The sequence below is a fragment of the Neurospora tetrasperma genome (genome assembly GCF_000213175.1).
Source record: "Neurospora tetrasperma FGSC 2508 unplaced genomic scaffold NEUTE1scaffold_81, whole genome shotgun sequence".
Lineage (NCBI taxonomy): Eukaryota > Fungi > Ascomycota > Sordariomycetes > Sordariales > Sordariaceae > Neurospora > Neurospora tetrasperma.
In genome coordinates, this window is record NW_009799179.1 from 9,223,421 (window position 1) to 9,251,200 (window position 27,780).

Genomic DNA, 27,780 nt, shown 5'->3' on the forward strand with positions numbered 1-27,780 from the left:
CCCCCACCCCCCAAAAAAAAAAAACCGACACAAGCAATACATAATTACTTGACCCCCAAGCCACCTCAGCCCTGTAGGAGTTAGATCCTGTTGACCTGCCCCTGCTGAAGACGTCTAGGTTCCCCGTTGGGTCATCGTATCCGTGGTCATTGCTTGATTTGGCAGATAGACACAGCCCCTTCTGGCAGATATCCCCGAAAGTACACCCATATACTGTCTCTTTATTGGTTCTGGGAACCGCGGGCGGTTGGACTGCGATGGTCTCACAAGGCTGATGCTAGATAATAATTGTGATGAAGTTCCCGTGAATTCAGTGACCGGATCTTGGGGCCTGTAAATTCGAGATAAAAGCAAAACTGACAAAAAACGTAAGACCATGTTTGCAGATATTGCCGGTATCACACATGGACTTTCTGGAACTGCTTTGTGTTGCGCAAGCCTCGTGCAGCCTCATGTTGGATAACAGGTAGGTGCTTCAGCTTCAGCTGGGTACCTATCGATGTGACCCGTTCGTAGGTAGGTATGTTTGCACTTGAGATAGATAGATAGCTCTAGGCGCCTTGTCACTTGAGCGGCGGCATCTGGAAAGCAAATCCTGAGGATTGAGGATTGCTTACAGGCTTCTCCATTCTGTATTATTATCCGCCTGCTGACATGATACTTATATGGAAGCCTCTCCATCTGACAGTGGCTGTGTTGCGTAACCTTTTTATATCCCTTTTCTTTTCCAAAATCAACACTTGTACTTTTGAATAAATCATGCTCTTTGGCTCGAAGCAAGAGATATCGATCAGGTTGATGGGTTCCCAGAGGACAACTATCGCTCCCGCCCAATTCTCAAAATAGAAGGGTAGAATTTCCCACTCGGGATAAGGATAACAATAAAAATCAGGGGTAAATGAAACAAAACCATGTGCCAAGAGGAACGATGCTCAGTGGTCCAAGACTGATGTGACCTGAGACAACAAGGTGATCATGATCTTCATCAGGCACACATTGGTTTGTGATGGGCGTTTGCTTGTTTGCATAGTGTAGAAAGACTGGACGGAAGAGTGAAGCTATCACCGACAAGCCGAGTTGTACCGAAGTATGATGGGGAGAAGGGGCTGAATGTTCAGATTGTAAGTATGTATGTAGTGTAGTGTACCAGGGAAGTCCATAATAGGTTGTCGGAAGGGGGGTGGTGGTCAAGACAGGGGTGTTATTGGTTCCGCTGCTTTCCATTTCCCTTTGAATGAGCGGCGGGTCGGAAATCATGAAGAAATCCACACACTCCCATGATTACCCCAAATTGCCCAATGAACGAATGGTCCGTGTCGGTGAGGGTGAGAATGAGGAAGAGCGAGGTCGGCAAAGCGACGATGTACACTAGGTAGTTCTTCAACCGTCCTCGCCGCCGTCGTCTTCTCGCTCCGACATTTGGGGGACTCGGTGTAAGGTACATACAGAGCAGCAAAACAGCGCAGCTCCCCTTTCCACGTGGGAATCTGGAGGCTAACGAGCGCTGTAGCTACGATCTGCTGGGGGGCTGACCTGTTCTTGGCGGAGACAGTCGTATCGACAGCGTCTAGGCCTGATACCCTGTTGTATGCGGCGGTGATGGCCTCTCGTGGTGGTGGTGGTGGTGGTGGTGGTGGTCTAGTTGTTGCGGTGGGTGGTGGTTGCGGTGAGGTGCAATCGTATTCATCTTGCCATGTCCAGAAAAAGAAGACCGGGTGGGGCAATCTGGCCGAACGGAAAATCGGAATCTCAGGAGAAGCACCACCACCTCACGATCCCATCCACGGCACTCAGCCATGGGAAGAAGACCCGGTGTTGCTGTCAAGAATGTTTCCTCTTGAGGTTTGGACTGACAACATTCTGATGTCTCGCTTACACAAGGTCAACCCGTAATTGCCCGTTTCGTGCAAGGGGCATTTCTTCTGCATCATGATCCGTCACCAAAGTCAGAACGGCCAACCACCTGCTACCATGTACACAAACCGCCTATCTCCCGGAGCACAGCATAGGCCCAGGTGTAGTTGGACTACTGCCGGTGGCGTTTCACACTTTTTTCCTGCCATGCTGTGATGTGTTGATATCAGCAAAAGCAAAAGAATATTGAAGCGCCTCGCTCCGAGTCCTTGCAAGACCTCTCCCGCCGTGGTGGTTTCCCGTCCTGCTGTCAAATTTCCCGGCCATGTCCACCAGAGAGCTCACGGTGGATCTATCGTGATCTCTCGCTGGTCCCACCATCCTGTTTTTAGCTCCCGCTGGGGCTGAGAAGAACATTAACAGCCCCTCCAAAGAAGGAAGCTATAGCCAACAAAGTCAGGAAACGCATCGGGGAGGGCCTACACTACGATGTTGGGGGTTGAAGAAGTTGGGGAGCTTTTCCTTACCCCCTAAAATGATACTCCACGAACCGGGGCATGTGGGAGATGGAGCTGAGCCGTCCCCAGTTTAACCCACGCCAGATAGTTATCGAGGTACCTTTTTTTCCGGTCAACGGTCAACACCTCGTCCTGGAGCTTTCAGGCAGGGAGGTGGGATGGGTGGATGCCCCTATTGCTTGCTACTGAGTTAGTAAGAGTTTAGGTTCTGGTTCGAAGGTCGAAAAGGGGGAAACACCAGGCAAAGTCGCAGGTTGGGCACGAAGTTAAGCCAAGCGGCTGACCAGTGATCCACCGAGTTTCGACAATGTTCTTTGAATGCTGGCCGTTTTTGAAGCAACAGCTTTGGATGCATAGGTGCAGCTTTGCCTTCGTTACCCCTGACTTGGACACTTGGCAATCCTGCCCTTCCACCTCCCATCCCCCCCAACACCCATCTTATTTCTACGGGACATGGAATAATGACCTGGCCAAAGAGCCTCAGAGTTAAAAATATGAGAGGCTCATCAAGGCAGTAGTATGTATCTTGTCAAAGAGGACCCCATTTTGCGGATTGGGTTCGGCTGCTTGGGCAGGCTGGCAGGTTCCATTCTGACGGCGATGTTGGCATGAAAGTGGAGGCGGGGTTAATAAGGTACCTGGGTGTTCCATTTGTGCCTTGCTCTCAGGCTCTCAGCTGCTCACTATAACTACCTCTACTACCTACACTAAACCCAAGTCCCCCCGCGTCTGGAAGGAAAAGAAAGATTCCGAGAGTGTCTGAGATGTCATGAATGCCCAATCGTGAAATAATAAGCAGACCAAAAACAAATTCGAGTTACACTGCAGTCCAAAGGGTTCAGTTCTCTCAAGGTAGACACAGCATCTTCAAGCAGGCAGTCCAATGACGCCACACGGTTTGGGGTCGGTTGAAGATGAGCCTGGGCCCGATCGGAGAGGGGGGGGGCCCACGGGGGGTACCTTGTGCCTTGCTCAGGTAGTAAGTAGCTCGTGTACATGGCTCCCTAACAATTTCCACCCGGTACGAGCTATTACGAGACGGGAGCTGGGTCCCGACTTTCTATGGGCCATGGCTTCCACTTGTTCCATGAACAAGATAAAAGCATCGAGATCCCCATGCCCACCCTCGAGTTCTCTGATTGTTGTTTTGCTCTATTCTTCATTCCTCTCTCTCTCTCTCTCTCTCTCTCTCTCCATCCTCTCCTGTCCCAACTACCAGTCTCACCGCGTGAGCAATAGTGTGGAAGTTTAAGCTGTAAGTTACTTACCTTACCTTACTTACGTACCTTGGATCCAAGACGGATGAGGGCAGGGGCAGCAAGGGAAGCAGCTTGAGACTGCACTTGCAGGCATTGGCTACTACCCCTCCTCCTTTTTTCCACCCCTCACCTTCCCTACCTTACCGACACCAGACACCACCTCACACACCTCCTGGCGTTGGCTGGCAGACAGGCAGGCAGGGCAGGGGAGGGAGCGAACGAACGACACAAAGCTCACCGTTCGAGTCGTTCTCCCTCCACTCCTCTGGCTGCTCTGACTGGCGAAACCCTTTCTGCAACTGCCTGGGCCGATCCTCAACGTGTCCACAGACGACGATTGAGCTGTCATTTGCAGAGACGCTAGTAGAGAAAGACTGGCGGGTCCATCTTGTTACCTATCCAGCCTGCTGCCAGCTTCCCGTCCGTCCAGTTTCGAGCCAGAGGCCCAGCCGAATCGGATCCCTACTCCTGTTGCATTAGTCGTTTGGTTTCCATATATTACGTCAAGGGCGTCTACTTAGGCTAACACCTCAAAGACATAGAAAGCGGCTTCCCTCCCATTACCTATTTATACCTACCTACCTAATCCTCCAAGACGCCCGTCACCATTTCGACCTCCTTCTTTTCCAACGTAATTCCCGACTTTGTCACCACACAATTCGACACAATGGCCCAAGCAATCAGGAGCGCCCTCCCCGACCGCCTCATGCCTTCCAACGGCGACGAGGAGTTTGCCAAGAGACACCATGGCAAGACTAGATCCCACATGGTCCGTATTGATTCTTTCACTCTGCCATCTATCCAACAAGATGACAGTCCAGGAGGAACTAACACGCCACCAGGCTTTCGAGAACACCTCCACAAGCATTGCCGCTGCCCAGATGCGCAATGCCCTCACAAAGCTTGCCGAGACGGTCAAGGACCCCGACCAGAAGAAGCTCTTCGAGACCGAGATGGACAACTTCTTCTCGCTCTTCCGCCGCTACCTGAACGACAAGGCCAAGGGCAACGAGGTGTACGTATCTTGACATGTCATGTTGCCAGACGCGCTCTTCTCGCAGACAGCTAACTAATTGTTCACAGCAACTGGGACAAGATTGCCCCTCCTGCCCCTCACCAGATCGTCGACTACGAGAGCCTCGCTAACAACAACTCGGTCGACTTCCTCAACAAGCTTGCCGTTCTCAAGCTCAACGGTGGTCTCGGTACCTCCATGGGCTGCGTCGGCCCCAAGTCCGTCATCGAGGTCCGTGATGGCATGTCCTTCCTCGACATGTCCGTCCGCCAGGTTGAGCACCTCAACCGCACCTATGGCTCCAACGTGCCCATCCTCCTCATGAACTCGTTCAACACGGATGACGACACTGCTGCCATCATCAAGAAGTACGAGGGCCACAATGTCGACATCCTCACCTTCAACCAGTCCCGCTACCCCAGAATCTACAAGGACTCCCTCCTCCCCGTCCCCAAGTCCTTTGACTCTCCTCTCCATGACTGGTACCCTCCCGGCCACGGTGACGTTTTCGAGTCTCTCTACAACTCGGGTATCCTCGACAAGCTTATTGAGCGTGGTATCGAGATCATCTTCCTGTCCAACGCCGACAACCTCGGTGCCGTCGTTGACCTCCGCATCCTCCAGCACATGGTGGAGACCGATGCCGAGTACATTATGGAGCTTACCAACAAGACCAAGGCCGACGTCAAGGGTGGTACCATTATCGACTACGAGGGCTCCGTCCGTCTCCTCGAGATCGCCCAGGTCCCCAAGGAGCACGTCAACGAGTTCAAGTCCATCAAGAAGTTCAAGTACTTCAACACCAACAACATCTGGATGAACGTCCAGGCCGTCAAGCGTGTCGTTGAGAACAACGAGCTCGAGCTCGAGATCATTCCCAACGAGAAGACCATCCCCGGCGACAAGAAGGGCGAGTCCGACATCAGCATTGTCCAGCTCGAGACCGCCGTCGGTGCCGCCATCAAGCACTTCAAGGGCGCTCACGGTGTCAACGTACCCCGTCGCCGCTTCTTGCCCGTCAAGACCTGCTCCGACCTGATGCTCGTCAAGTCGGATCTCTACACCGTCAAGCACGGCCAGCTCCAAATGAGCTCGGCCCGCTTCGGTGACGCTCCCCTCATCAAGCTCGGTAACGACTTCAAGAAGGTGTCGGACTTCCAGAAGCGCATCCCCAGCATCCCCAAGATCATTGAGCTTGACCACCTCACCATTACCGGTGCCGTCAACCTCGGCCGTGGCGTCACCCTCAAGGGTACCGTCATTATCGTGGCCACTGAGGGCCAGACCATTGACATTCCTCCCGGATCCATCCTCGAAAACGTTGTTGTCCAGGGTAGCTTGCGCCTCCTTGAGCACTAAACGGTTTTTTGGGGTTCTTGTCGTTTAATTATTAGCACGTGCCTTGTCGCTGTATGGCCTATTTTTGTGGGACGTCATCATGTCTTTTTTGCTGCACGTACATATGATTAATATACCAATGGATATGAATGGGAATTCAAATTACTCTTTTGTAATAAAATCGTCGTCTGTCCATGTAAAGGACGATGGTTTAGAAAAAGGCAAGAAGAGGAAGAAGAGGACGAAGAAGAAGAAGCATGATGGAGATGGGTGATGGCATGATGGGAATGGAGGCTAGCAGTGATTTTGGCGATAGGTACAAATACACAATGCTATTATTGCACACACACACTCTCTGTTTTTCGTTTTTCCTGAATGTGCAAATGTGATGATTTATTCCTTTCCCATCCTATTCAGATGATAACTTCATACTCATACCACACCCAACAATCTACCCTTTATCTTTGCACTCACTTCACTGCCCTCCCCCTCCTTGACTACCATTATTCCCACCACCTCCCTGGCTACTACTATTCCCCCCACCACCACTACCACCACTCCCACTCTTCTTGTTATCGCTCCTCCCCTGGCTATTGCTACTGCTGTTATTGCTGTTATTGTTGTTCATGTTGTTATTGTTGCTGTTGCTGTTGCTAGTATTGTCCCTCTCCATATTCTTGGCACAAACAGGACAATACCAAGTCCCGTTGGGCTCCGACTTTAGCCCTACACAGCTCCAGTGGAACCACTCATACGGACACTCGTCATTGTCGCACGCCACCATATCGCCGAAACTAACGTTTTGACAGAGGCAGTACTTGCGGTCGTCCCCGGCTTCTTCGTCGTCCAGGTCCATGCCATCTTCTTGATCGACATCGAGATCCATGTCGTCGTCGTCCACGTCCTCGTCGTCGTCGTCTGTGAGACCGGGGTTGTTCCGGCGGCGGTTTGAGGAGAGGGAGGGGGAGCGGTGCATTTCTTGGAGTTGATGGTGCGTTGTTGAGGAGCGGGAGCGGTTGTGGCTTGATGAAATACTTTGGGGGTGGGAGGGGTTGGCTAAGGGGCCGCCGGGGTTACGGGATTGGAAGGGACCACCGCTGCCTCCACCAGTGCCGCCGCCGCCGCCGTTGGAGGCGAGGGAGGAGGATGGGCGGTGGCCGTGGCTTGGGTGGTGAGGGTGGTTGAGGTCGTCTGCTCCTCCTTTGTGCGAGAAGGAAGAGTTGGTGTGGTGGTGGGAGGCGGAGCGGGAGTGGGAGCCACCGCCAATGGGGGTGTTGCGGCCTGTGCCGATACGACGGTGGTCGGATTCGGAGCCAGAAAGGTTGGAGTCTGCGTCTGAGAGGTCGCTGTCTCCCGTAGAGTTTGCGCGGGAGGTCGTGTTGGGACTGTTCTTCGCTCCGCTGCCACTGGTACCGGTGCCAGCGCGCTTGAGCACGCGGGAAAGATTGGATTTGTGGGAGGAGCCACCTCCAGCGCCGGAGCCAGAGACGCCGCTGGCGGAAACACCACCGGCTGAGCCACTACCGCTACCGGCAGTGGGCACGCTGCTGCCCTTCTTACGGGAGGCGGCCGAACTACCGGAGGGTACGGACTTGCGGCTGGTGCTGCTTGTAGATCCTTTGCCTATGCCGCGGGGGCCAGCGCTGCCGGCGCGTTGGACGCCGCCAGAGGTTGTGGAGGATTTGGGCGTGCCTGGACCGAGCGAAGAGTGTCGGCCTATGCCACTGGTTTGGAGGCTCAGACCACTGTTGCTGCGGACGGCGCCCTTGCGCACGGCGCCTCCGGGCCCGGCAGAGCTTTCGCGGGCGCGCTGGTTCAGTATTATGGTCGCGGCGGGCGTGGCGGGTGCTGAGGCCGAGTGATGGTGCGAGGCTTGGACGTTGCGGATCTGGTTCGATCGGGCGGCGTTGGAGCCGGTGCCGTTAGCGAGGCCGTTCAGCGCCGAGGATATGGGGTGGTTCCCGTTGACGGGCCGGAGAAGGGTCGGGGTGCTGGTGATGTTGGCGGCGCTGTCGCGGACGAGGGAGGGTAGTTCGTCGGGGTCGGTGAAACCGGGCTCGCCGCGGTCGTAGAGAGACTTGATCTGCTTGTCGAGGGCGCGGACGTGCTTGTCGAAGATATGCTGTAGTTTTCGTGTAAGTTCGAGCTTTTCCTTGGACAGCTGCTCGGCTAGGTCAAAGTTCTTGATGATGGTGGCTCTGTATTCTTCTTCCTTGGGGTTCGGCTGGAAGCTGCCGTTGGCCTTGATGAATTTCTGGATGCGCTCGTCGTTCTTTTCAATTTCCTTAACCAGCTTGTCATATTGGCGGTCCTTCTCGGCAATCTCGTCTTGCATGAAGCGAATCTCCTCGGGGAGGTTCTGGGTGTTGTGTATCCATTCGTCGAGGATCAATGCCGGGTCGAGCTCTGCGGCAGGGGGCATCTTCCTGACAAAGTCGATGGAGAGGTCGTCTCTAGGCATGATGACTGCTGTTAACTCGGCGCCCCGACGAGGCACGCTCTGGGTTCGTGGAAGAAGTCAAGAAGGATGCGCGTGTCATAAGTGAGTGGGATGGATAGGTGGCAATAGGTGTTGGATACCCCGCGATCCAGGCGCGAAGTGGGCACGAAGAAGGTAAGTAGGTAAAGGCTATTAAAGCGTGTCTAGGACAAAAAGGCGCCGAGGAGCACAGGACTAATGTGGAAGAAGAAGAAGAAGAAGAGGGCGACGACTAAAGAAACACATAGCAGAGATGGAACAACGCAGTTGTATTGTGGCCAAGCAAGTATGTAATGGTAGACAACATATGGTTAACATGAGATGGAGTGAAAAAGAATGACAAGTGAAGAGGCGATTGATGATTCGTGAGACCAAAGAAAAAAAAAAAAAATCCGAGCGGGCTTACCTTGCGACGGCAGTGTAGTGTAGTGTAGTGTACGTATCGGTATTGATACCTGTATGGAGACAGGAAGTGGGCGCGCTACCGATGAAGTAACCCCCCCTGTCAACCTGGCTGCTGGGTAACGACGGCTGCTCTGGCAGCTTCCATCCAGCGGAGATATTGGATGTGTAGAGCGCGAGGTCCAATTTCACAAGTCTTGGCCTTTGCTATGTTTGTTTGTCTGTTAAGGATGGATGGGTGAAATGGATAGTTGCTGATGCTTCAGTTGGTGGTTGGTGTAGTGGGGGAAACGGGTTGTGCTTCAGTTCCTTGTCCCGTCGTTCCCGTCGCGTCCTATGCCGGGCAGTGGGTGGGGAGACGAGGAGTGGGTGTAGATATATGTGGCGAGGGAAATGGAAAAGCAAAAAGACAAAAAGCAACAGAGTAGCAGGTAGTTGAATGACTCCAAGATGTAAGAGGAGAAAGGGAGAATAATGGAAGGACTGAAGGAGTTGAGTTTTGGCGTTGGCACACAACTTGGGTAAGTAGGTAACCACCTAGCAAGGCAAGGCTGGAATGGGAATGAATGAATGAATGAATGACCTGAATGCGTGTGTGGACTGCCCTGTTTCTTTGTTACCGGTGGTAGGTAGAGGTAAGGTAAGGTAAGTACTGTAGCCGCGTCAAACCTGTTGGATGTACATAGGTAGGCAGAGGCAGGGCACTGCACTCATGAGGTTCACAGTTCACAGTTCCTGGCGGTTGGCGGCCTTGCGGACCTGGAGGGATCACACCCACTGCAGTGGAAAAAGAACAAGGTACGTACCCTCAGTTCGTAGTTGTGACAACCAATCATGACTGCAATTCCGTCACCCACAAAACGCAACCCATGATGAGCTAACGATGTCTGGTTAGCCCATTTTGCAGGCGCAAGATCGCCACGCAAAGCAGGTGCGACAAATGCACAAAAAAAAAACGCCAGAAGAAGCACTGACACTTGCTGACAGCTCGGGACTCGGATTCCAAAGACTCCCCTCTCACACAGTCACACTGGACTGATCAGGCCGGGGTTAGTAGTGTAGTTTCTATCGAGGGACGGGGAGGGGTACGTACCAGGGGTCCACGAACCACGACTCCGTTCAGTCTTCTTGTCAAGATGGAATTCGAGATCCACGACACCGGCCGGACAGACAGGCCACAACCGCGGCATTGATTGATTGACCTCGACACGCTCTCAAAGGAAGGAACATTCAAAACACCCAACAGCGTTACAAACCAAAACCAAAGGTTACTTTCCACAGGTTGCTTCTGCGTCATTCGATCCCTCCCACATCACATCTTCCATACGCACATATCGACATACATCACCACACCTCAGTAGCATCACAGGTCTGCAGAGTTAGGTAGAGAGAGAGGCACAACAGGCGTCACCCCCAACCCATCATCTCTCGCCTCAACTCTCATTACAGACTACAGGACCTAGTATTTTACAATCACACTCACAGACCTGGCAAACACCACACACATTCTTTTACATTACGGCTTCTCACGGCATTCATAGAAGACGGCGACATCATGGACACCTTACAGTCGCTACAATGGAGGCCGCCAAAACCAAACTACCTGCCTCACGACATCGACGTCGATGAGCCCATCGTCGACGTCTACAAGCCCCCGATCCCCATGGACAAGGCCACCGACCGGGAAAACGCAGACTACTACGCCCACATGAAGCGCATGGCGCACGAATACAACATCACCCGCCCCAAGGGATACACGGTCTCGTACCACTTCAACCCCGACATGGAGCCTCACCACTTCGGCCTGACCCATCCCATGAAGCCCTTCCGCCTGACCCTCACCAAGAGCCTCGTCACCGCCTACGGCATGAACTTTGCCATGGACAACTACAACACCCGGATAGCCACGTACGAAGAGCTCAACTCGTTCCACACCAGCGACTATCTCGACTACCTGCACATGGCCCCGCCCGAGGAGATGCCCCGCGACATCGACAACCCCGACAAGGAAGTCAAGTTCAACCTCGGCGGCTCCGACTGTCCCCTCTTCCACGGCCTCTACGACTACTGTTCCATGTCGGCCGGCAGCTCCCTGGACGCCGCCCGCAAAATCTGCAACAAGCAGTCCGACATTGCCATTGCCTGGGGCGGCGGCCTTCACCACGCCAAAAAGTCCGAGGCCTCGGGCTTCTGCTACATCAACGACATTGTCATTGCCATCCTCCAGCTTCTGCGCTGCTATCCACGCGTGCTGTATATCGACATTGACGTCCATCACGGCGACGGCGTCGAGGAGGCCTTCCACAGCACAGACCGTGTCTTGACCTGTTCCTTCCACAAGTTCGCCCCCGAGGTCTTCTTCCCTGGCACCGGCGGTCTTGACGACAACGGTCCCAAGTCCGAGCACAATCCGGGTGCTCACCACGCCATCAATGTGCCCCTCAACGACGGCATTACAGACGAGCAGTATGGCCATCTCTTCCAGTCCGTCATTGGCAAGATCAACGAAAAGTTCCGTCCTTCGGTCATCGCCCTTCAGTGTGGTGCCGACTCGCTCGCCGGCGACCGCCTGGGTAGGTTTAACCTGCAAGTCCAGGGTCACGGTGCCTGCGCAAAGTTTTGCAAAACTTTTGGCATTCCCATGATCATGTTCGGCGGCGGTGGCTACACTCCTCGCAATGTCGCCCGCGCATGGGCCTACGAGACATCAGTGGCCATCGACGTTGACGAAAAGATCAACAAGATTATTCCCGAGCACACTCCCTGGCGGAAGCACTTTGTCCAGGAGGAGCTCTTCCCCTCGCTAGAGCAGATCCTGGGTGAACCGCGTGCGAATCGGAACTCGCAGAAGCGCCTACAGGAAATCATTCAGCACGTGCACGAGCAGTTGCGCTTCGTCAACGCCGCCCCCAGCGTGCAGCAGCAGGTGATCCCGCCAGACTTGGGCGGCATCCGGGACGATGTCGAGGACCGCCTCAAAGAGGAAAGCGAGGAGCGGGATGAAGGGCTCAGACGGGACAGGGAGGAAGGTTTGGGTATCAGTGGCGAGTTTTAGTGCAATTTACGCGGCGGCGGACGTTCCGACTTTGATCCCGACTCTGAAGCTCCCAATGATGTTCCTGATGATCCCCCACCATATCAAGAAACCACAACGGCCTCCCCCAATCCGAATAACGCTCCAGCATCAGCAGCATCCTCGACACCACCGCTACGGCCTCCTCCCGGTTTCGCCCAAGGCCTCACAGCACCCTCGTCGACAGCAGCCTCGTCGACAGCACCCCCGCATCGGCCTGTCCCGTGGTGGCAAAAGGTGGACGCCCAAGATTTTGAACAAAATCCCGACCGAGCAATATTCGCTGCCCTCGAAGAAGTATGTGAAAGGAGAAACGGAGGGTTGATAACCGGAAAACAATTTGTCGATGAATGCACTCGGTTAAATCGCATTCGCACTGTTCTGAAAACTGGTCGGATTTCGGAAGCGAGCGGCCCGATGACTCCAGAAGAATCTCAATCCGCGCAGAAACTCTTAGAGTGGTGGAATAACTTTGCAGTCTTAGCAAAGGCCAAACAACACGCAAAAGAGCTACAAGATCTGCGGAAAGGAGGGACAGCGCGCCCGACACCAGACACGGCACCGCCTCCCAGGTTCTGGGATCAAGTAAACCCCCTGGATTTTGAGAAAGACCCCGACCGTGCACTGACCCTTATCCTCGGCGAATTGCGCAAACAAAGGGAGCAAGGGCAGCTGACCCAGGAAGACCTGGCCGGAACTCACGCCGAGGTGAAACGCATTCGGATGGTTTTGAGAACCGGTCGCATTTCGGAATATATTGGCCCCATGACAGCAGAGGAGTCCATGCAGGTGCAGACAGCTTTAGACGATTGGAAACAGTTGGCAGCCTATGCAGAGAGCCTCCAGCAGAATTTGCAGAAAGCACAGAAAAGGACTCAGGAAGCTGGGAAAGCTGCGCAGAGTGCGGCACCTGAGAGCCCACGTGGAAGAGCCGAGAGTACTGTGGATTTGGAAAAGACCCCGGAAGCTGTGGAAGAAGAGGATGAGGAAGTGAATGAGTGGGTAGGGAGACAGCAGCACTTCCGGCAGTATATGCGTCAACGTGCGGCACTTTTGAACCTCGATAATAGTTCATCAATGCAGTATCCCATCCGGGTGCACGCCCAGTTACTATAGGATTGGTTTCATGGACAGGTGAAAATGCAAACTGATTTGGAGGCTTTGCAAAGGAACTACAGGGCTGTGGTGGCAGCTTTACGACAGACGGGGGTAGATGTGGCGGTGCAGGAGTGGAAGAAGGAAAACGATAAAGGGGCAGTTGAGCAGCGTACCGAAGACCAGCAGTTCACAGAATGGGTTGAAAGACTCGGTGGTAGTTTACCAGCGAAGGTGATTGAGGGGAATGTTCATGTGATGGAGGTGGATCCCAAGAAAGCAGAGGATTTTTTACAGGGACAGGTGGATCTGGAAAATTCCATAATGGTATTGAAAAGAGAATACAAAGCTACGACGGCATATTTACGAATGAGGGGGGTAGATGTGATGGCGCAGGAGGTGAAGAATGAAGACGAGGAGGAGGACGGAGAGAAGAGCAAAAAGAAGAGGAGGTCTAAAAGGAAGCCCAAAAAGAAGAAGAAGAAGACGACCGACGGGAATGCGCAGGAGTATCTAGACGTTGAGCAGATTAGAAATCTTGAGGATGGACAAGATGACAAGAAGGATGAACAGGACGATGACAACAAAAAGGATGAGCAAGACGACACCGACGAGAAGGATGAAGACGGACAGGCGAACGTGGATGAAAAGGATAAGGACGAGATAGATTCAGAGGAAAACAGCGACGAGTATAACACGGCCGCCGAAGAACAATCGCCGCCGTCAAAGAGGAGCAAGAACAATAACGCCAAGAGAAAGAGGAGGAAGGAAAGGAAGCAAAAGGCAGAGCAGGCGGCGAAGGAGAAGGCAGAGCGGGAAGCATGGGAGAAAAAGAAGCAAGAGGCGAAGGAGAGAAAGGAGCAACAAGCGAGGGAAAAAGAGGAGAGAGAGGCGAGAGAGAGGGAGGAGCAAAAGAAGAGGGAAGAGGATGCTCAGAAAGCGGCGAGGGAAAAGGAAGCCAGGGAAAAGGAAGCCAGGGAAAAGGCAGCGAAAGAGAAAGAAGCCAGAGAAAAAGAAGCCAGAGAAAAAGAAGCCAGAGAAAAAGAAGCCAGAGAAAAGGAAGCCAGAGAAAAAGCAGCCAGAGAAAAAGCAGCCAGGGAAAAAGCAGCCAGAGAGAAAGAAGCCAGAGAAAAAGAAGCCAGGGAAAAAGCGGCAAGAGAAAAAGCGGCAAGAGAAAAGGAAGAGAAAGCTACGAAGGAAAAAGCGGCGAGAGAAAAAGAAGCCAGGGAAGAGGAAGCCAGAGAAAAGGCGGCAAAGGAAAGGGAAGAGAAAGTGGTGAGGGGGAAGGAGGCCCAGAAAGTGAGGGAACAGCATGTACAGGAGGCGAGGGAGCGGAAGAAGCTGGACGAGGTAATCGTAGTCGAGGAGGTGAACGAGGACGACGTTGAACAAAAAGACGAGGTGAAGGAAGAGGCTGACAAAAATCCAATGCCATCTCAGGGACCGATGCCGTCGCAACGACAGATGCCGGGCCCGGGACCGATGCTAGGGCAGCAAAATCCACCTCCGCTGGGACTGGAACCGATACCACAGCAGGGACAGATTCCGTGGGAAGGACACATGTGGTGGCAGAGAAAGATACCAAGCCAGATGCCGCAACAGACACAGGTTCCTTGGCAGTGGCAGATGTCGCAGCAGACACAGGTTCCTTGGCAGATGCAGATGCCATTGCAGGGACAGATGCCATACCAGAACCCTATGCCACCACAAAATCCCATGGCACACCAGAAATCCATCCCAGAACAGAATCCCATCCCACACCAGAACCTCATCCCATACCAGAATCCCTCGCCGATGCCACCACAGACTCCGATGCCACCACAGACTCCGATGCCACACCAGAATCCGATGCCTCACCAAAATTCGATGCCTCACCCGAATCGTATCCTACACCAGAATTCCTGGCCGATGCCACCACAGAATCCGATGTCTCACCAAGAATCGATGCCACAAGGGCAGATGCCGTCGCAAGAGCAAATGCCAGCAGAGCCACGCGTATTCCCGCCGCCGCCCGTGCTAAATATTGTACCCAACTTGGTCGAACTCACCGCGGAACAACTAGAGATCCACGCCCGTCTCTTGGTCCGCACCGGTTTCTTCTGGATGCACTCTGCGCTCTCAGATGATAACAACAGCACTGCCAACTTGTCTGAGCACTCGAAGCAGCAAGTCGTCGCCAGGTTCAAGGCGCTCGTCTTGCAGCTCATGAACGACCTGACCCTCCCCCCTCCTCCTCAACAACAAAAGCAACAGCAACAACAACAACAACCGGAGCGAAAGTAGCACTTGCCTCAGGTTTCCAAGGAGGAGGAGGCTCGTCGACCGTGGAGGAGTGAGTCGTTTCCTTCTTACTTTCTGGACAGGGATTGGAACGTTACTTGGCCAGATGGAGACAAGCCCCAGACTCGAGAGACGCAATGGACGCAGCAAGGAGAAGAAGAAGAACGCCCGACTGTACGGTTTTACCGACCAGTGGCTAAGGAGGATAATAATAAGCTGGACCGGACGTGATAAGAAGGGAATTGGGATTGGTTTTTTTTTTTGTTGTTTGGGGATTTATATAGTATTTGTTTGCAACGAACTTGGGAAGCGTAAACAGAGTTGATTCTTGACCAGCGGTTATGAGTCTGATCGTGTAGGTTTCGTTGGGATCGTATTGTCAGGTTAGGTTAGGTTAAGTAGTAAGGACAGTTGAATAAATGGTCAGCCTGGACTACCTACCTATGTCATCCAAGAAAAGCACAAATAAACTCTCTTTCTACATGGAATAACCACGACGTGAAGCGTAATTTGGCGAAGAAAAAGACTAACACGTGTGGGTGATGGTAAAAAGGAAAACAACTTCAGTTTCCCTTCCGCCACTTCCTCTCCTGAATTACCCAGGAAAGAACTGAAGTGTCAACAACACCACCACCACCACTATCACCACCATCATCACCTACTAGAAATCAGGCACCTAATACAAGAACCTCTAGAATAGAATTATAAGTACCTAGGTAAGTCCTACAAAATGAAAATTAGTAGTACAAAGTCATGTTATTATAAGCAAGCAAGCAAGCCTTGAAGAGCGCCCGCCGGGCTTCCGTTAAGTGGAAACCCCCCCCCCCCTAGGTGCCCAGAAACATTTACTAGGTGTACTTACTTAATACCGCGAGAAAGACTGTCAAACTAGGTACCCAAGTATATAAACTTTATGGCTCACACAAAAAAGGTGTTGTAGAACTTTATCTACTACCTACCTAGGTAGACTACCTAGGTAGTACGTATAATATCTCGCGAGCAGTGAAACTTTATAAATACCTACCTTGCGTAGGGATAGAAAGCGTAATAGATGTCACAGGGCAAATGCTGCGACATTGTTGTCCTAGCCTACATAGTAATACATTCCGATGTTTGTTAGCAAGCGGACATCGTCCTCCCTTTTGTAGGCTAGGTTTTAGCTCGGTGGCTAAAATGCATTACCGCTCCATTCCAATATAACATTTTCAAACTCTACTATATTTCTTTCCAATTTTATCTTGTGCGTTTTTTATTTATTTCTGGTCTATTAGGTCTTGGTAGATGCTTTTGATTGCTTTAGTAGATAGCTACCTAGGTAGGTAGGTAGGTAGGTAGGTAGGTAGGTAGGTAGGTAGGCCAAATTTCACCTATAATAAGAACAGATTTATGGATGGAACGGAAACAATATACCTACCTCTACAGTAGGTACTTTGGTAGGTAGGCAAGAAACGAAGTGACCTTCCGTCAATGTCCCCCTGACGAACTTCAGACACAAGCTGCATCGCACTGTAACATATCTCGAAGACAACAAACAATACAAACAGACACTAACTAGTATGAGGCGGTGGAATAAGAATAAGAAAATGTGGTATATAGGTAGGTAAGTATAAAAGAAGTTGAGTATCTCAAAACAAAACATGCCGACAGATCGTCTTATAATTGGATAAAATAGAACAAAATAGAACAGAAGAAAAAAAAAAATAGCCTATCACGACGCTTCCTCCTCGCTATATCCAAGATATCAAACAGCAACAGCAACATCCATCCATCCTCCTACCCGTCCAACATCCTCACCCCCCTCACCTAATCCCTAAACTCAGATACCCACCCCCAAGACAAAAACTAATGCCCATACTCCAAATGCGGCACAATCACTGGCCCATACTTGGTCGTGGCCGTAAACGCCCCATCGCCCTGCACCACAAAATCCACCGCCAGACTGAGTTTATTCAGTCCACTGCCGTTAGACCCTCCACTATGCACACTCGCCGCATACCCAGTTTGTTGTCCCCCCATGCCCATCCCCATATTGACCCCCGCATCCGGGTCATAAGCCACAATCGCAACGTAATTCCTCCGCGCCATGAGTTTCTTGTACTCCCTTGCTGCGCCGCTCGCATCGGTATGGAAGATCTCCATCATGTCTTCCTTGGTGTCGGAGACTTCGTGGGTGGATTTGTGCCCGTTTAGAGGCACGTAGAGTAGTTTGTTGGAGTTGGAGCCGGAGTGGAGGGCCTTGAGTAGATAAGAAGAGCACGGGGCGGCGACGATGGGGGAAGTGATGAGTTGGTACATGGTTTTGTGGTCGGAGGGGTGTGAGGGGTCGTGAAGGAGGCCGGCGCCGGCGGAGTTGACGTCTGTTTCATTCATGTTAGTTATCAAGTGCATGACATGGGAGGGGGAGGGAAATAGAAAAGAATACATACCACCAGACAAAAACGTCATCCTGATCCCCTTCTGCTGCGCAATCCCCTGTAGCGTTCGAATCAAATACGTCCTCTCCAGATCCTTGCTCTCATGCGTCCACAAGTCTTTCAGCTCCTCCGCGATGTCGATCTCGCCAAACTGATTCAGCACATTACCCATCAGTCCGCTCTTGCCCACCGCCCTCTTTACTTCCTTGAATCCATGCGCCACAACCTCCTTTCCTCCCACCACACCGGCCACCGAGCTCGTCACTTTACCCAGCAAGTTATATGTCGTGTTAACCGCCTTCTTGCCCGTCGCAAACGTATTCGCCAGCGTCTCGACGGTTTCCAACCGTGGGTAGACCACGGGCACAGATAACATCCAGATACAATGCTGCACGCTAGGCGGTAACATGGCCACCTTGGGGAATAGACCTTGGTACGTGGGACCAGCCATCACGCGCGTCTGCGTGCGTTCAGAGCGGCAGTCAGGTCCTACCACCACGACGGCAGGACCGAGGTATTTGACGAAATGCCAGCCGGCGCCGGTGATGGTGAAGAGGTCCATATCCGAGCTGACATTGCGCAGCATTTCGACGGTGGTGTGGTGCTGGAATAGGAGGTACATATCAATCGCAATCCGCCCGATATTCTTGAAAATCGCCGATGACTGCATGTACTCCGGGTAGGAACCAAACCCATCAAAGATATCGTGATCATCGATCTGCAAGACATGCGGAATCTGCGCAAACGCCTCGCGCATAAACGGCTGATCAAAGTGGCTCGTGTAGTAGTGGAAGTAAGCATGCGTGACATCCTCTTCGTGTCTTGCCGTCCAGGGGACATTTTTGCGGTTCTCTCTCCCGGCGATAGCAAGCCATTGCTTGAGGATAGGTACCTCGCGCCAGAGCCGATCACCATAAATCTGGTCGCCCAGACCCAGCTGGACATGAAAGCCGCCGCACTCGACGTTCTTCTGCAGGATATCCTTCCACATGAATCCCACGCCGCCCAGCTTTGCGCGCTCGTTCTGGTTCGTCGACGGAGCAAAGTCATTACCCGAATGCGCAATCATCCGCCACCCGGTCTCATACCGCCCTGCAACGATGAACTCGTAACGCGTGCACCCCAAGTGCGAGGTGACGGCGTAGGTCCAGCGCTCGGTGCCGTGCTCGGACATTTGCAAGTCCATGTCGTACTTGTAAAACACCCAGCGCTGGTGCGTCCATATGTTATGCGGGATCAGCTGGCGCGGGTTCGGGGAGAGGTCGACGCTGAGGTGGATGTGGATGGTGGGCGGTTGGGGCGCGTCCGTCACGATCAGGATGCTACCGTGCCAGACGCCATTCTCCAAGTCCATGTTGACGTAGCGCAGGTAGGGGCCAAAGTAGACGCCGTTGGTGGGCATGATTTTGTACATGTCTACGCCGGCGCTGGGGGGTGGGCCAGTGAAGCCGGAGGGTGCGGCGGAGGCGACGGTCATGATGCTCTCGGCATAGCCGGGGGTCTGGGGGTGGAACATGGGAGAAGCCAAGCCGGTCTTGCCCCCGAGAAGAGGCGAGGCAAGAGGGTTGCCGTAGGTTGACGCCGTGGGAGACAAGGGCGCCGCCTCGTGGTTGATGGGGTTGGGGCCCTTGGGGAACTCCCACTGCGTGGCTTGTGTGGCCAAGTGGATGTAATAATATTGACCCGAGTTTTGATCAAGATGGGCAATCCAGCCCTCCGGCAACGGCGGCGGTGCCTGGGTGGAAGCCATGAGAGACGGCGTGTGTTGCAGGGCCGGATGTCCGACATTGTGGGCAACCTGAGCCGGGTGCTGGGGCTCATTGGCGAAGGCCGGGTGTCCGGGATGCTGTTGTGCTGGAGTTTGAGAAGCAGCCACGGCAACGGGCTTGGGCTTGTGGATGGATGAAGCCGGAGCCGGAGAGGCAGTATTAACTGGCCGGCTACTAGTGCCAGATGCAGTTGTTGCTGGACGAGATGTTGGATTCGGAGTGGCGTTATTGTAGTTGCTGTTGTTGTTGCTGCTGTTGTTGTTGGTGGTGGTGGCAGTGGCCGGATGTGTCTGGGCCGGCCGTTGTTTCTCGGCTGGGTAGTTCGAAGAAGCATTCGGAGTGACACTGCTATAGGCCGGCGGAGGAGTAGAAGCCTGCATGCGTTGGAAGTCCTGCTCCAGAACGCTCACTTGGAGGCTAGATCCAGCCGGCGCATTGCTCACAGGCTCGGGGTTCTTGGGAAGGTTGAAGCTATTCTGCTGTTGGGGCTGGGGCCTCGCTGGCTGAGGATTCTGAGCGACGGCATCGCCTTGGTAGACGGTAGGGGGCCCGAACGGTTGCTGGTCCGGAGTCTCGGTCGGAGTCCAAGGCCGAGGTGGTTGCGCCTGGGCTTGCGTTTGCTGCTGCTGGGACTGAGCGAGCGCGGGATGCTGGCTATGCTGTTGTGGTTGAGATGGAGGTCTCTGTCCACCATATTGCGCCAGACGCGACTGGGCCGCCGCACTTTGCGCAGTTTGTGCCTGGAGACTCGTGAGGGTTGCGGTCCCCGAAATGCCAGCAGCGGCATAGCGAGCCTCGATTCCGCCTCCTGGAACCACACCCGGCTCAACAATGGGCGTCTCGGGAGGAGGAGGCGACCCACGGCTGGCCCGCGTGGTCGAAGTGGAAGCCGTTGAAGAGATACGGGCAATGCTGGGCTCCGAGTTCATGCGAACGTTGCCACCTCCGGGAGGAGGGTAGTAAGGCTTTTGCTGATAGGCATTGGAGATTCTCTGCGCAGGATGAACAGGCTGCGGGGCTGGCTGCTGGGGAGGCCGACCCAAGGGCTTCGCAAACAGGTCATCCCCATTGGGACTATCGGGACTCTGTAGAGGCTTGGGGACAGCTCCGCGTCTGTCGGCCAACCCTGGCTTCTTCTCAATGGGACTTATGTTCAACCGTGGAGTGGTATCGTTGTGTAGCTGGGGGCTCGAGGAGACCGGAGGGGGGCTATAGATGCGCCCAGTGCTGGAGGCGGGAGAAGGCCTGCGCACGTCATCGACGGGGTATGGGGCTCGGGCTGGCTTGGAGGCCTGTGTAGGTCGAGAGAGGTCGTCGTCCGGGTACGGGAGAGGGGCGGCCGAACTCGAAGCTCCGGGCGGGAGAGGGAAGGATGGCAGCGGAGGCAGGCCCGGGAGGCCGGGTAAAGGGGCGACGGACGGCTTGGAAGCTGAGGCTGACGCGGCCGACGATGTTGGCGGGGCGGGGTACTTGTAGCGGTTCTCAGATGCCTTGTCGGCGGCACCGGGCGGTTTCGGGCTCATGGGCTTGAAGATTCTCAGAGGTTCAACGGTGGGACTATCGCAATCCTCATCCGAAGGGCGAGGCCTGCTGATGAAGAGTTCCTCATCAGGAACACCGCGGGATCGAGACATGTTGACGGATGGATATATCTGGCAAGGAGTGGTGGTTATTTTTGGGAGAGCGGCTATGCGCAACAACGGACTGGCGTTGTTTCGGAGTGTGTCGAAGGATTCGGGTAGACAAACGGTCTCTTGTCACTCTTGATCGAGCGTGGATTATTTCCGGATATGCGTTTGGAGTTCTCGAAGGGGTTCGTGATTACCCCTCCTTGGTGTTGAAGATGGTGATGATCGGAAAAAGAAAACTGAGACCGAAGAAGAAGATCAACACAGTAACAACGACAACCTCTTGCGCTCAACCTGTCACAACCGAGTCGCTTTTCCAACTGAAGCAAGCCAAACCAAGACAAAAAAGTGACTTGAAGATGGACTTTTTGAAACAAAAGCGTCGTGTATCAGAAAAAAAAAGAAGGGCCAGACCGGGAACAAGGTGATCAATATGCGGCCATATGTGCAGGCCACACTACACTAGGTGACTGGCACATGGGCGGCGCCAGGCACTTCCCTTTGCTTGATGGAGAAACAGACCAGGGGCAAAGGGTCACCTAGACTGAGGGAAAGTCAGGCTTCAACCCAGTTGGTTGAGGGCGGCGTGGGCGGCAGTCGGGCTCGCTTGTCGTGTATAAAGTGCTTGACGAGGGAGTTGGGCATCCCATTGGGGCAACAAGACAAGCTGTGATTGGCCTCGGATGGCCTCCCATGGCAGCGCTTATGAGTCTGGAGATGGGGGCTTGATTGGACGAGAACGGTTGCAAGCGCCCACCAAGCTCACCCTGTCAGGATCCTCTCGGGCTGTTCATGCTCAGGCCTCGTCAAAGAGGTTTCTGTCACAGGCGTCAGAGGACTCCGACCATTTGCTGGTGAACCCATGATGCAATCTCGTGAGACCCATCTGTCTTTGAGTTGATAGAAGAACAACACGCGTCTTGTGGTATCCTGGGGGAGATGAGCTGTGGATGAAGAAGTCCCCCCGCAGTTTGTTTTTTGATCACTGATTAGATGGCGGGGCACCCCGGGCTGTCCTGGTCATAGCGCCTAAACAATGGGCCAGGGGCAGGGGAGTTGTTATAGTGTAGGTACTCTCTTCACTCTCTTCTCCGTTCCAACAAGAGATAATTTGGCGTTTCATTGTTTCTGAAAGAGAACAAGTTGTATGTACATGATGTTTGTACTGGGTTAGGTTCACATTGGATGCCGGTGCATGTGACGACTGTGATGAGTGCTACAGTTGCTTCCACCGACTTGAGCTGAAGCCCCAAGATGCTCCTCAAATTACTTGTCAATTTTCATCTGGCATCTGGTGAAGATGATTTCTGATGTACCCTTCAAGCAGTCAACTTGTCAACTTGCAATATTTGAGACAATCCATCGATGCCGTCTCATCACCTTCAGTTCCTTTTTTCACCTGCTGTGTTCCAAAACATGAACTCGGCTCAGCCAACGGGGAGCGGGGCCGGCCGGGAAGTCCCACTCTGGTTCCACCCAGTTTCCATTTTGCTTGCGCCATTCCTGCAGCCGCAGCTTCGTTCCCGTTCCCCGTCTGCAGTGTCTGGCCAAGTCCAAGTCCAGGCTTCACAAGCACAAAGCACAAAGAACACCAAAACACCGAATTCGGGATCGTGATACCTCTATTTATCAAAATTCAACCCGGCCGTTCTCGACTCTTAAAGTTGCCCATTCTTGAGCTGCCAAATCCTTCACATACACTGGTCGACGAGAATATGTTTTCGAATCCAAGCAAACAGGTTTCTTCTTCTTGGATGAACACATACGCAGCAGACCAGAGTTCCTGCAGTGGTGAGTTGCGGTGCATGTGCAATGGTGGCTCGAATGACATGCCCAGACGGTAGGCATGGCCACGGCCTGGATTTCCCAGCGGGGTTGTTGGACGCTACACTGGATTCGAGCAATCACCTGACGTACGTCCAACAACATGTCCAGGGCATTATGCTGCATGACTTCAATTTCTCCCGAACAGACATTTACACTGCTTATTCAAAATACCAACGATCAGGCAGTACACATGTACAAACCCCAGATTCCTGTCCTCCACGAAAAGGGATTTGTCAATTGACTTTCACTTACAGTCTTTTGTTTGGTTCGTGAGAAGAGAGGCTGGTTGGTAGGTGGTGAGTGAGAGCTGAGGAGACGTCAAGTGACCGAACAAGACGGCAAGGTCGAGTTCCATTGTAGGTATGCGTGTACTTATGTGTCAAAGGATCTTGATTCTCTCAACCACAGCCACCCTGTTGAACATGATCTAGTTTCCTGTTTCGCTTCCAGTTTTGCTCTGCTTCAATTCCATCGATATCTCCTACATCTTGACCTCTCTCTATATTTCTCAAGATAAGGTAGGTAGGAAATAGCTTCCTTTTCTGTCTGGCCTATCTCCCACCCGCGGACATCCTGCAACCTCAACGACGTCACTTCTTGTCCTATTCGGCCGCGATCAACGCCGAGCTAGGCCGGTGCCGGCCTTTAAGTTTTCAAAAACATCATCTTCCCCTCCTCAAGTTCTGGGTTACCCTCGTCTTTTCATCACTCGTCCTCTTCCTCTCCTACTTCATCGTGGCCGTGTACAAGGGAACCGTGAGACCCTCGAGCCCTCCAGCTCCACCGTCTCTCTTCCTCTGTTCCCTTCTACCGTCTTCGTCATGTCTCTAAACCGTGTCTCCTCGTTGGAGACCTTTGCTCCCCTCCTCATAGAGAACCGATCCAGGCGAAGCTCGGATGCCTCGACTCGAGCTCGCAAAATCAGCTTCAACCCTCTCCCGTCATCATGGGATCCTCCAGCTTTGGAACAGATCCAGGCCGTAGGTGCCTTTGAAGTCCCCAGGTGGAAGAGAACACGTACGTCATTTTCAACCCCCAACAGTGTATTCAACCATGTGATACTATACTGACCAAATATATGTCTCTTCTTCTCCTCCATATAGTCCAAGTCGTAGTCGCCGTCATATACTGCCTCTTTGCCGCCGGAATCGTTTTTGGCTATGCCGCCATCAAGCCCGTCCTAAAACGAGAGGGTGCCTACCGAGACGTCTGCCGCGTCGACCCCAACGACGAGGACGCCATCGGCGAGGACACATGCGTTGAGATCCACCTAAACTTCATGTTCACCGCGGCCGCCGTCGCCACCAACGTTGCTGCCCTTCCCATTGGCGCCATCCTCGATCGATATGGTCCCCGTGTCTGCGGCCTGCTGGGAGCCTTGTGCCTCGCCATCGGTGCCCTATGCATGTCCTTCGAGAACCAACTACCCTTTGACGGCCTGCTCATCGGATACCTCTTCCTGGCCCTCGGTGGACCCTTCACCTATATCTCGTCCTTCCAGCTATCCAACGCTTTCCCCAAGAACTCTGGCCTGATTCTCGCCCTCTTGACGGGCGCCTTCGACGCTTCCAGCGCTCTGTTTCTAGTATACCGCATCATCTACGAACAGACCAACGAAACCTTTGGCCACCAGAGTTTCTTCCTCGCCTACCTGGTCGTCCCCGCCGCCATCGCCGTCGTTCAACTCGTCCTGATGCCGGCACAATCCTACAAGACCGTCGGTGAACTAGTGGAGGAAATTGAGGAGCCCATCCCCGCCGACATGGAACCCTACGACGACCAGATCGACGAGGAGACTGCCTTGCTTCACGAAGAGGAGAGACAGCATCGCGCTGAGGTGGTCTCAGGTATCCAGGAGTTGCTCGGAACCACCAAGGCGGACAAGCAGGCCAGGAAGGAAGAGCGCAAAAATGAGATTTCGGGCGTGTGGGGTGTCATGCATGCTTATACCGCCTGGGAGCAGATCAAGTCACCTTGGTTTCTTCTTATTTGCTTGTTCACCGGTACGTTTTTGTTTCCTCCCCCCTCATCTCATCTGATTTCCCTACTAATCGAGTTACACAAAGTCATCCAAATGACCCGCATCAACTACTTCGTCGCCACCATCCGCGTGCAATACACCTACCTCCTCTCTTCCCCTGCCCTCGCCGAGCGCGTAAACGACTTTTTCGACCTCGCCCTCCCTCTCGGCGGCATCTTATCCATCCCCTTCATCGGCGCCATCCTCGACCGCACCTCCACCCTGACCGTGTTGGTAACCCTCGTCGCAACCGCCACCACTATCGGCATCTTGGGAATCATCCCCCACTCGCTGCTCGCCGCTTACGCCAACGTCTGCCTCTTTGTCCTGTACCGTCCCTTCTACTACACCGCCGTATCCGACTACAGCGCCAAAGTCTTTGGGTTTAGGACCTTTGGCAAAGTGTACGGGACCATTATTTGTCTTGCTGGTCTGTTTAATTTCAGTCAGTCCGGTCTGGATTACCTCTTGCATGAGACTTTTAACGGGGATCCGGTCCCCGTCAATGTCGGGCTGATGGCCGCGGGACTGTTGATTGGTGTGGTGATGGTCATGTTTGTCGGGGTGCAGTCGAGGGGGATCAAGAGGAAGTTGTTGGAGGAGGAGGCGAGAGGGGCGTTTGCTTATGGGGGGAATGGGACGGGTACGACGAGTACGAGGGAGTGGAGTGCGAACTGAACTGGACTGAACTGGACTGCTCTCGTCCTATACCCAAAAGGGAGAAACAGGAAGGGAAAAAAAAATGCAGAGAAGATGGCGTCTCTCAATGAATGGAAGAATGAAGACTTCAATCAAGTCAATTTGACAAGGGCTGGAAAAAAAAAAAAAAAAAAAAACCAAGAAAAGAAGGATGGACGACGAAATGAAAGCAGTTTTCTAACTGCACATGGTATGTTTATGACGAACGAACAACGGCCCGCAAGAAAAAAGGTGGATTCGAAGGGAGGAAACTTAAGGTATGGGAACGGAAATATGCATGCCCGGATATGTGTTGTGTTACGGCTTACATGGTTTCTTTTGCATGATATTAGATACACAGCTAGCCAGTCAGCCGGGCGCTTTGGGAAAACGGAGTTTATGCTCTTTTTCATTTCTTTTCTTTTGTCTTTTTCCCTTTCTCTGTGCATTTGGTAGCTACATAGCATTCAAGGCATTTGTTTCTATAATATACCTCTTTTTTTTTTATCAGCTCATCTTTCAAGCAAAGAATGATAATCGAAAACTTAATAGTTAGGGGGAGGGGTGTTTACTTGATTGGTCGGTGTTCAAGTGTTGCTGAAGGGTTTCTGGAGGGTTGCCAAAGTGTTGTTGAAGTATGACTGAAGTATTATTATAGTGTTGCTAAAGTCAGAGGTGTTTCTGAAGGGTTTGTATAGCATTGATGAAGTGTTGTCGAAGTATCAAAGTGATGAAGTATTGCCGAAGTGTTGGTAAAGTGTTGCTACACAATTACCAGAGTTACCAAACTGTTGCTGAACTATTACTAAACTGTTTCTAAACTGTTGCTCAACTGTTCCTCAACTGTTCCTCAACTGTTCTCAATTAGTGTTTCTGAACTGTTTCTAAAGTGTTGCTGCACTGTTTCTAAAGTGTTGCTGCACTGTTACCAAAGAGTTGCCAAAGAGTTACCAAACTGTTGCTCAACTGTTTGCTCAAAGTGTTGTGCTCCTAGAATCTAGCAAAGCAAAAAGGGGGTTAAAACGATGAAAATGAAGATTGGATAGATGGATAAAAGACTGACTCGATGTAACATCGATTACTACTAGTGATCCCAACAGCAGCAGCAGCAGCAGCATCACGGTTGTGAGTAGTAGTAGCATCTCGATAGCTTAGCATCTAGATAGTAAGCAGCTACGGAAGCCTATATTGTCATCTTTAGTTATATACTATGTTTCCAAGTTGTTGGTTCGTACTAGCATGGGAGAAGAAAAAAGAAAAGAAGGAGAGAAAGAGATAAAGAGGGAAAGAAAAAGAAAAAAGAGAAGAAGAGGAAAAGAGAAAAAGAGAAAAGGAGAAAAGGAAGGGAAGGACACTTTCAGTCTGACAAACTTTGAGTCAGTTTTCTACTTGTCTCTCTTTTTTGTTGAGCCAGCCTAGGCGTTAGTAATTGAAAACGGTCCGAGAGGAAGAGTGAGTTATTTACTCTACTTCATGTCATTTGTGTGTGATTCACTAGTTCCTGGTCATGACCAAGATGAGATATATGCTGTGTGACTGAGGCCATAATACGAAAAATGATTACAGTCGAATTGACATTGGAGAAGGTTACCAACAATGTCTGCTCTGATTAGATGACGAAGGGCCGTATACTGCGAAAAAAAAAAAAAAATGTATGGGAGATATCAGATCCATGTCAGAGCGCACAGAGCCCAATTATCAACTTCAACTTAGTCGTTATGCAAACTCGATATCGCAACTACAACTTTATATCGGTCCGTTCAACCAATGACGACTTACACATATGCCGATGTTGTCTCCCGGCTTGAACTCTGTGACCTAGACCCAGCCTCGGCAAAGCCCGTCCGATTGAGGAGGAGGGTTGAGACATGAATAATGCAGGTCATCTCTTCTGGAAGTTTTGGGGTTACTGATACCTTACCCGACTTTGTGTTTCTAAACAGCTTGTATGTGCTGGGTATCACTGACAAGTGTCTATCGATCTTTTGTCAGGTTTCAAGCACTGACTAGGACCTGTAGTCAAGGTTGGGTTCAGTTTCCATCTGGACTTCCGCATTTTTACGACCAAGGCTTTCGGATAACAGATCGGATGACAGAATGCAAAAAAAAACCTAATGAGCCAATTTGCCTA

The 27,780-nt window shown here is 52.4% G+C and overlaps 6 protein-coding genes across 6 annotated transcripts; 4 read left to right on the forward strand and 2 right to left on the reverse strand.

The window, feature by feature from the left end:
* Positions 1 to 3,551: 3,551 nt before the first annotated feature.
* Positions 3,552 to 6,333, forward strand: NEUTE1DRAFT_119280 (UTP-glucose-1-phosphate uridylyltransferase; the record flags this gene model as incomplete). Its single annotated transcript, XM_009858952.1, has 4 exons — positions 3,552 to 3,627; positions 4,168 to 4,400; positions 4,474 to 4,646; positions 4,715 to 6,333. The coding sequence occupies 3 exons, from the start codon at positions 4,299 to 4,301 to the stop codon at positions 6,003 to 6,005; spliced, it is 1,566 nt and encodes a 521-aa protein (XP_009857254.1).
* Positions 6,334 to 6,360: 27 nt separating this feature from the next.
* Positions 6,361 to 8,445, reverse strand: NEUTE1DRAFT_93201 (uncharacterized protein; the record flags this gene model as incomplete). The annotated part of the gene is made up of 3 exons (XM_009858953.1): positions 6,361 to 6,848; positions 7,062 to 7,451; positions 7,509 to 8,445. The coding sequence occupies 3 exons, from the start codon at positions 8,443 to 8,445 to the stop codon at positions 6,460 to 6,462; spliced, it is 1,716 nt and encodes a 571-aa protein (XP_009857255.1).
* Positions 8,446 to 10,420: 1,975 nt separating this feature from the next.
* On the forward strand, positions 10,421 to 11,920 carry NEUTE1DRAFT_133995 (histone deacetylase phd1; the record flags this gene model as incomplete). Its single annotated transcript, XM_009858954.1, has 1 exon — positions 10,421 to 11,920. One exon carries the CDS (start codon positions 10,421 to 10,423, stop codon positions 11,918 to 11,920), a length of 1,500 nt encoding a protein of 499 aa, XP_009857256.1.
* A 1,158-nt stretch (positions 11,921 to 13,078) lies between these two features.
* On the forward strand, positions 13,079 to 15,757 carry NEUTE1DRAFT_133996 (uncharacterized protein; the record flags this gene model as incomplete). The annotated part of the gene is made up of 1 exon (XM_009858955.1): positions 13,079 to 15,757. One exon carries the CDS (start codon positions 13,079 to 13,081, stop codon positions 15,314 to 15,316), a length of 2,238 nt encoding a protein of 745 aa, XP_009857257.1.
* Positions 15,758 to 16,979: 1,222 nt separating this feature from the next.
* NEUTE1DRAFT_150930 (uncharacterized protein) lies at positions 16,980 to 21,130 on the reverse strand (the record flags this gene model as incomplete). Its single annotated transcript, XM_009858956.1, has 2 exons — positions 16,980 to 17,670; positions 17,740 to 21,130. The coding sequence occupies 2 exons, from the start codon at positions 21,128 to 21,130 to the stop codon at positions 17,156 to 17,158; spliced, it is 3,906 nt and encodes a 1,301-aa protein (XP_009857258.1).
* A 2,534-nt stretch (positions 21,131 to 23,664) lies between these two features.
* NEUTE1DRAFT_133998 (uncharacterized protein) lies at positions 23,665 to 25,786 on the forward strand (the record flags this gene model as incomplete). Its single annotated transcript, XM_009858957.1, has 2 exons — positions 23,665 to 23,968; positions 24,055 to 25,786. The coding sequence occupies 2 exons, from the start codon at positions 23,773 to 23,775 to the stop codon at positions 25,647 to 25,649; spliced, it is 1,791 nt and encodes a 596-aa protein (XP_009857259.1).
* Between the last annotated feature and the right edge of the window lie 1,994 nt (positions 25,787 to 27,780).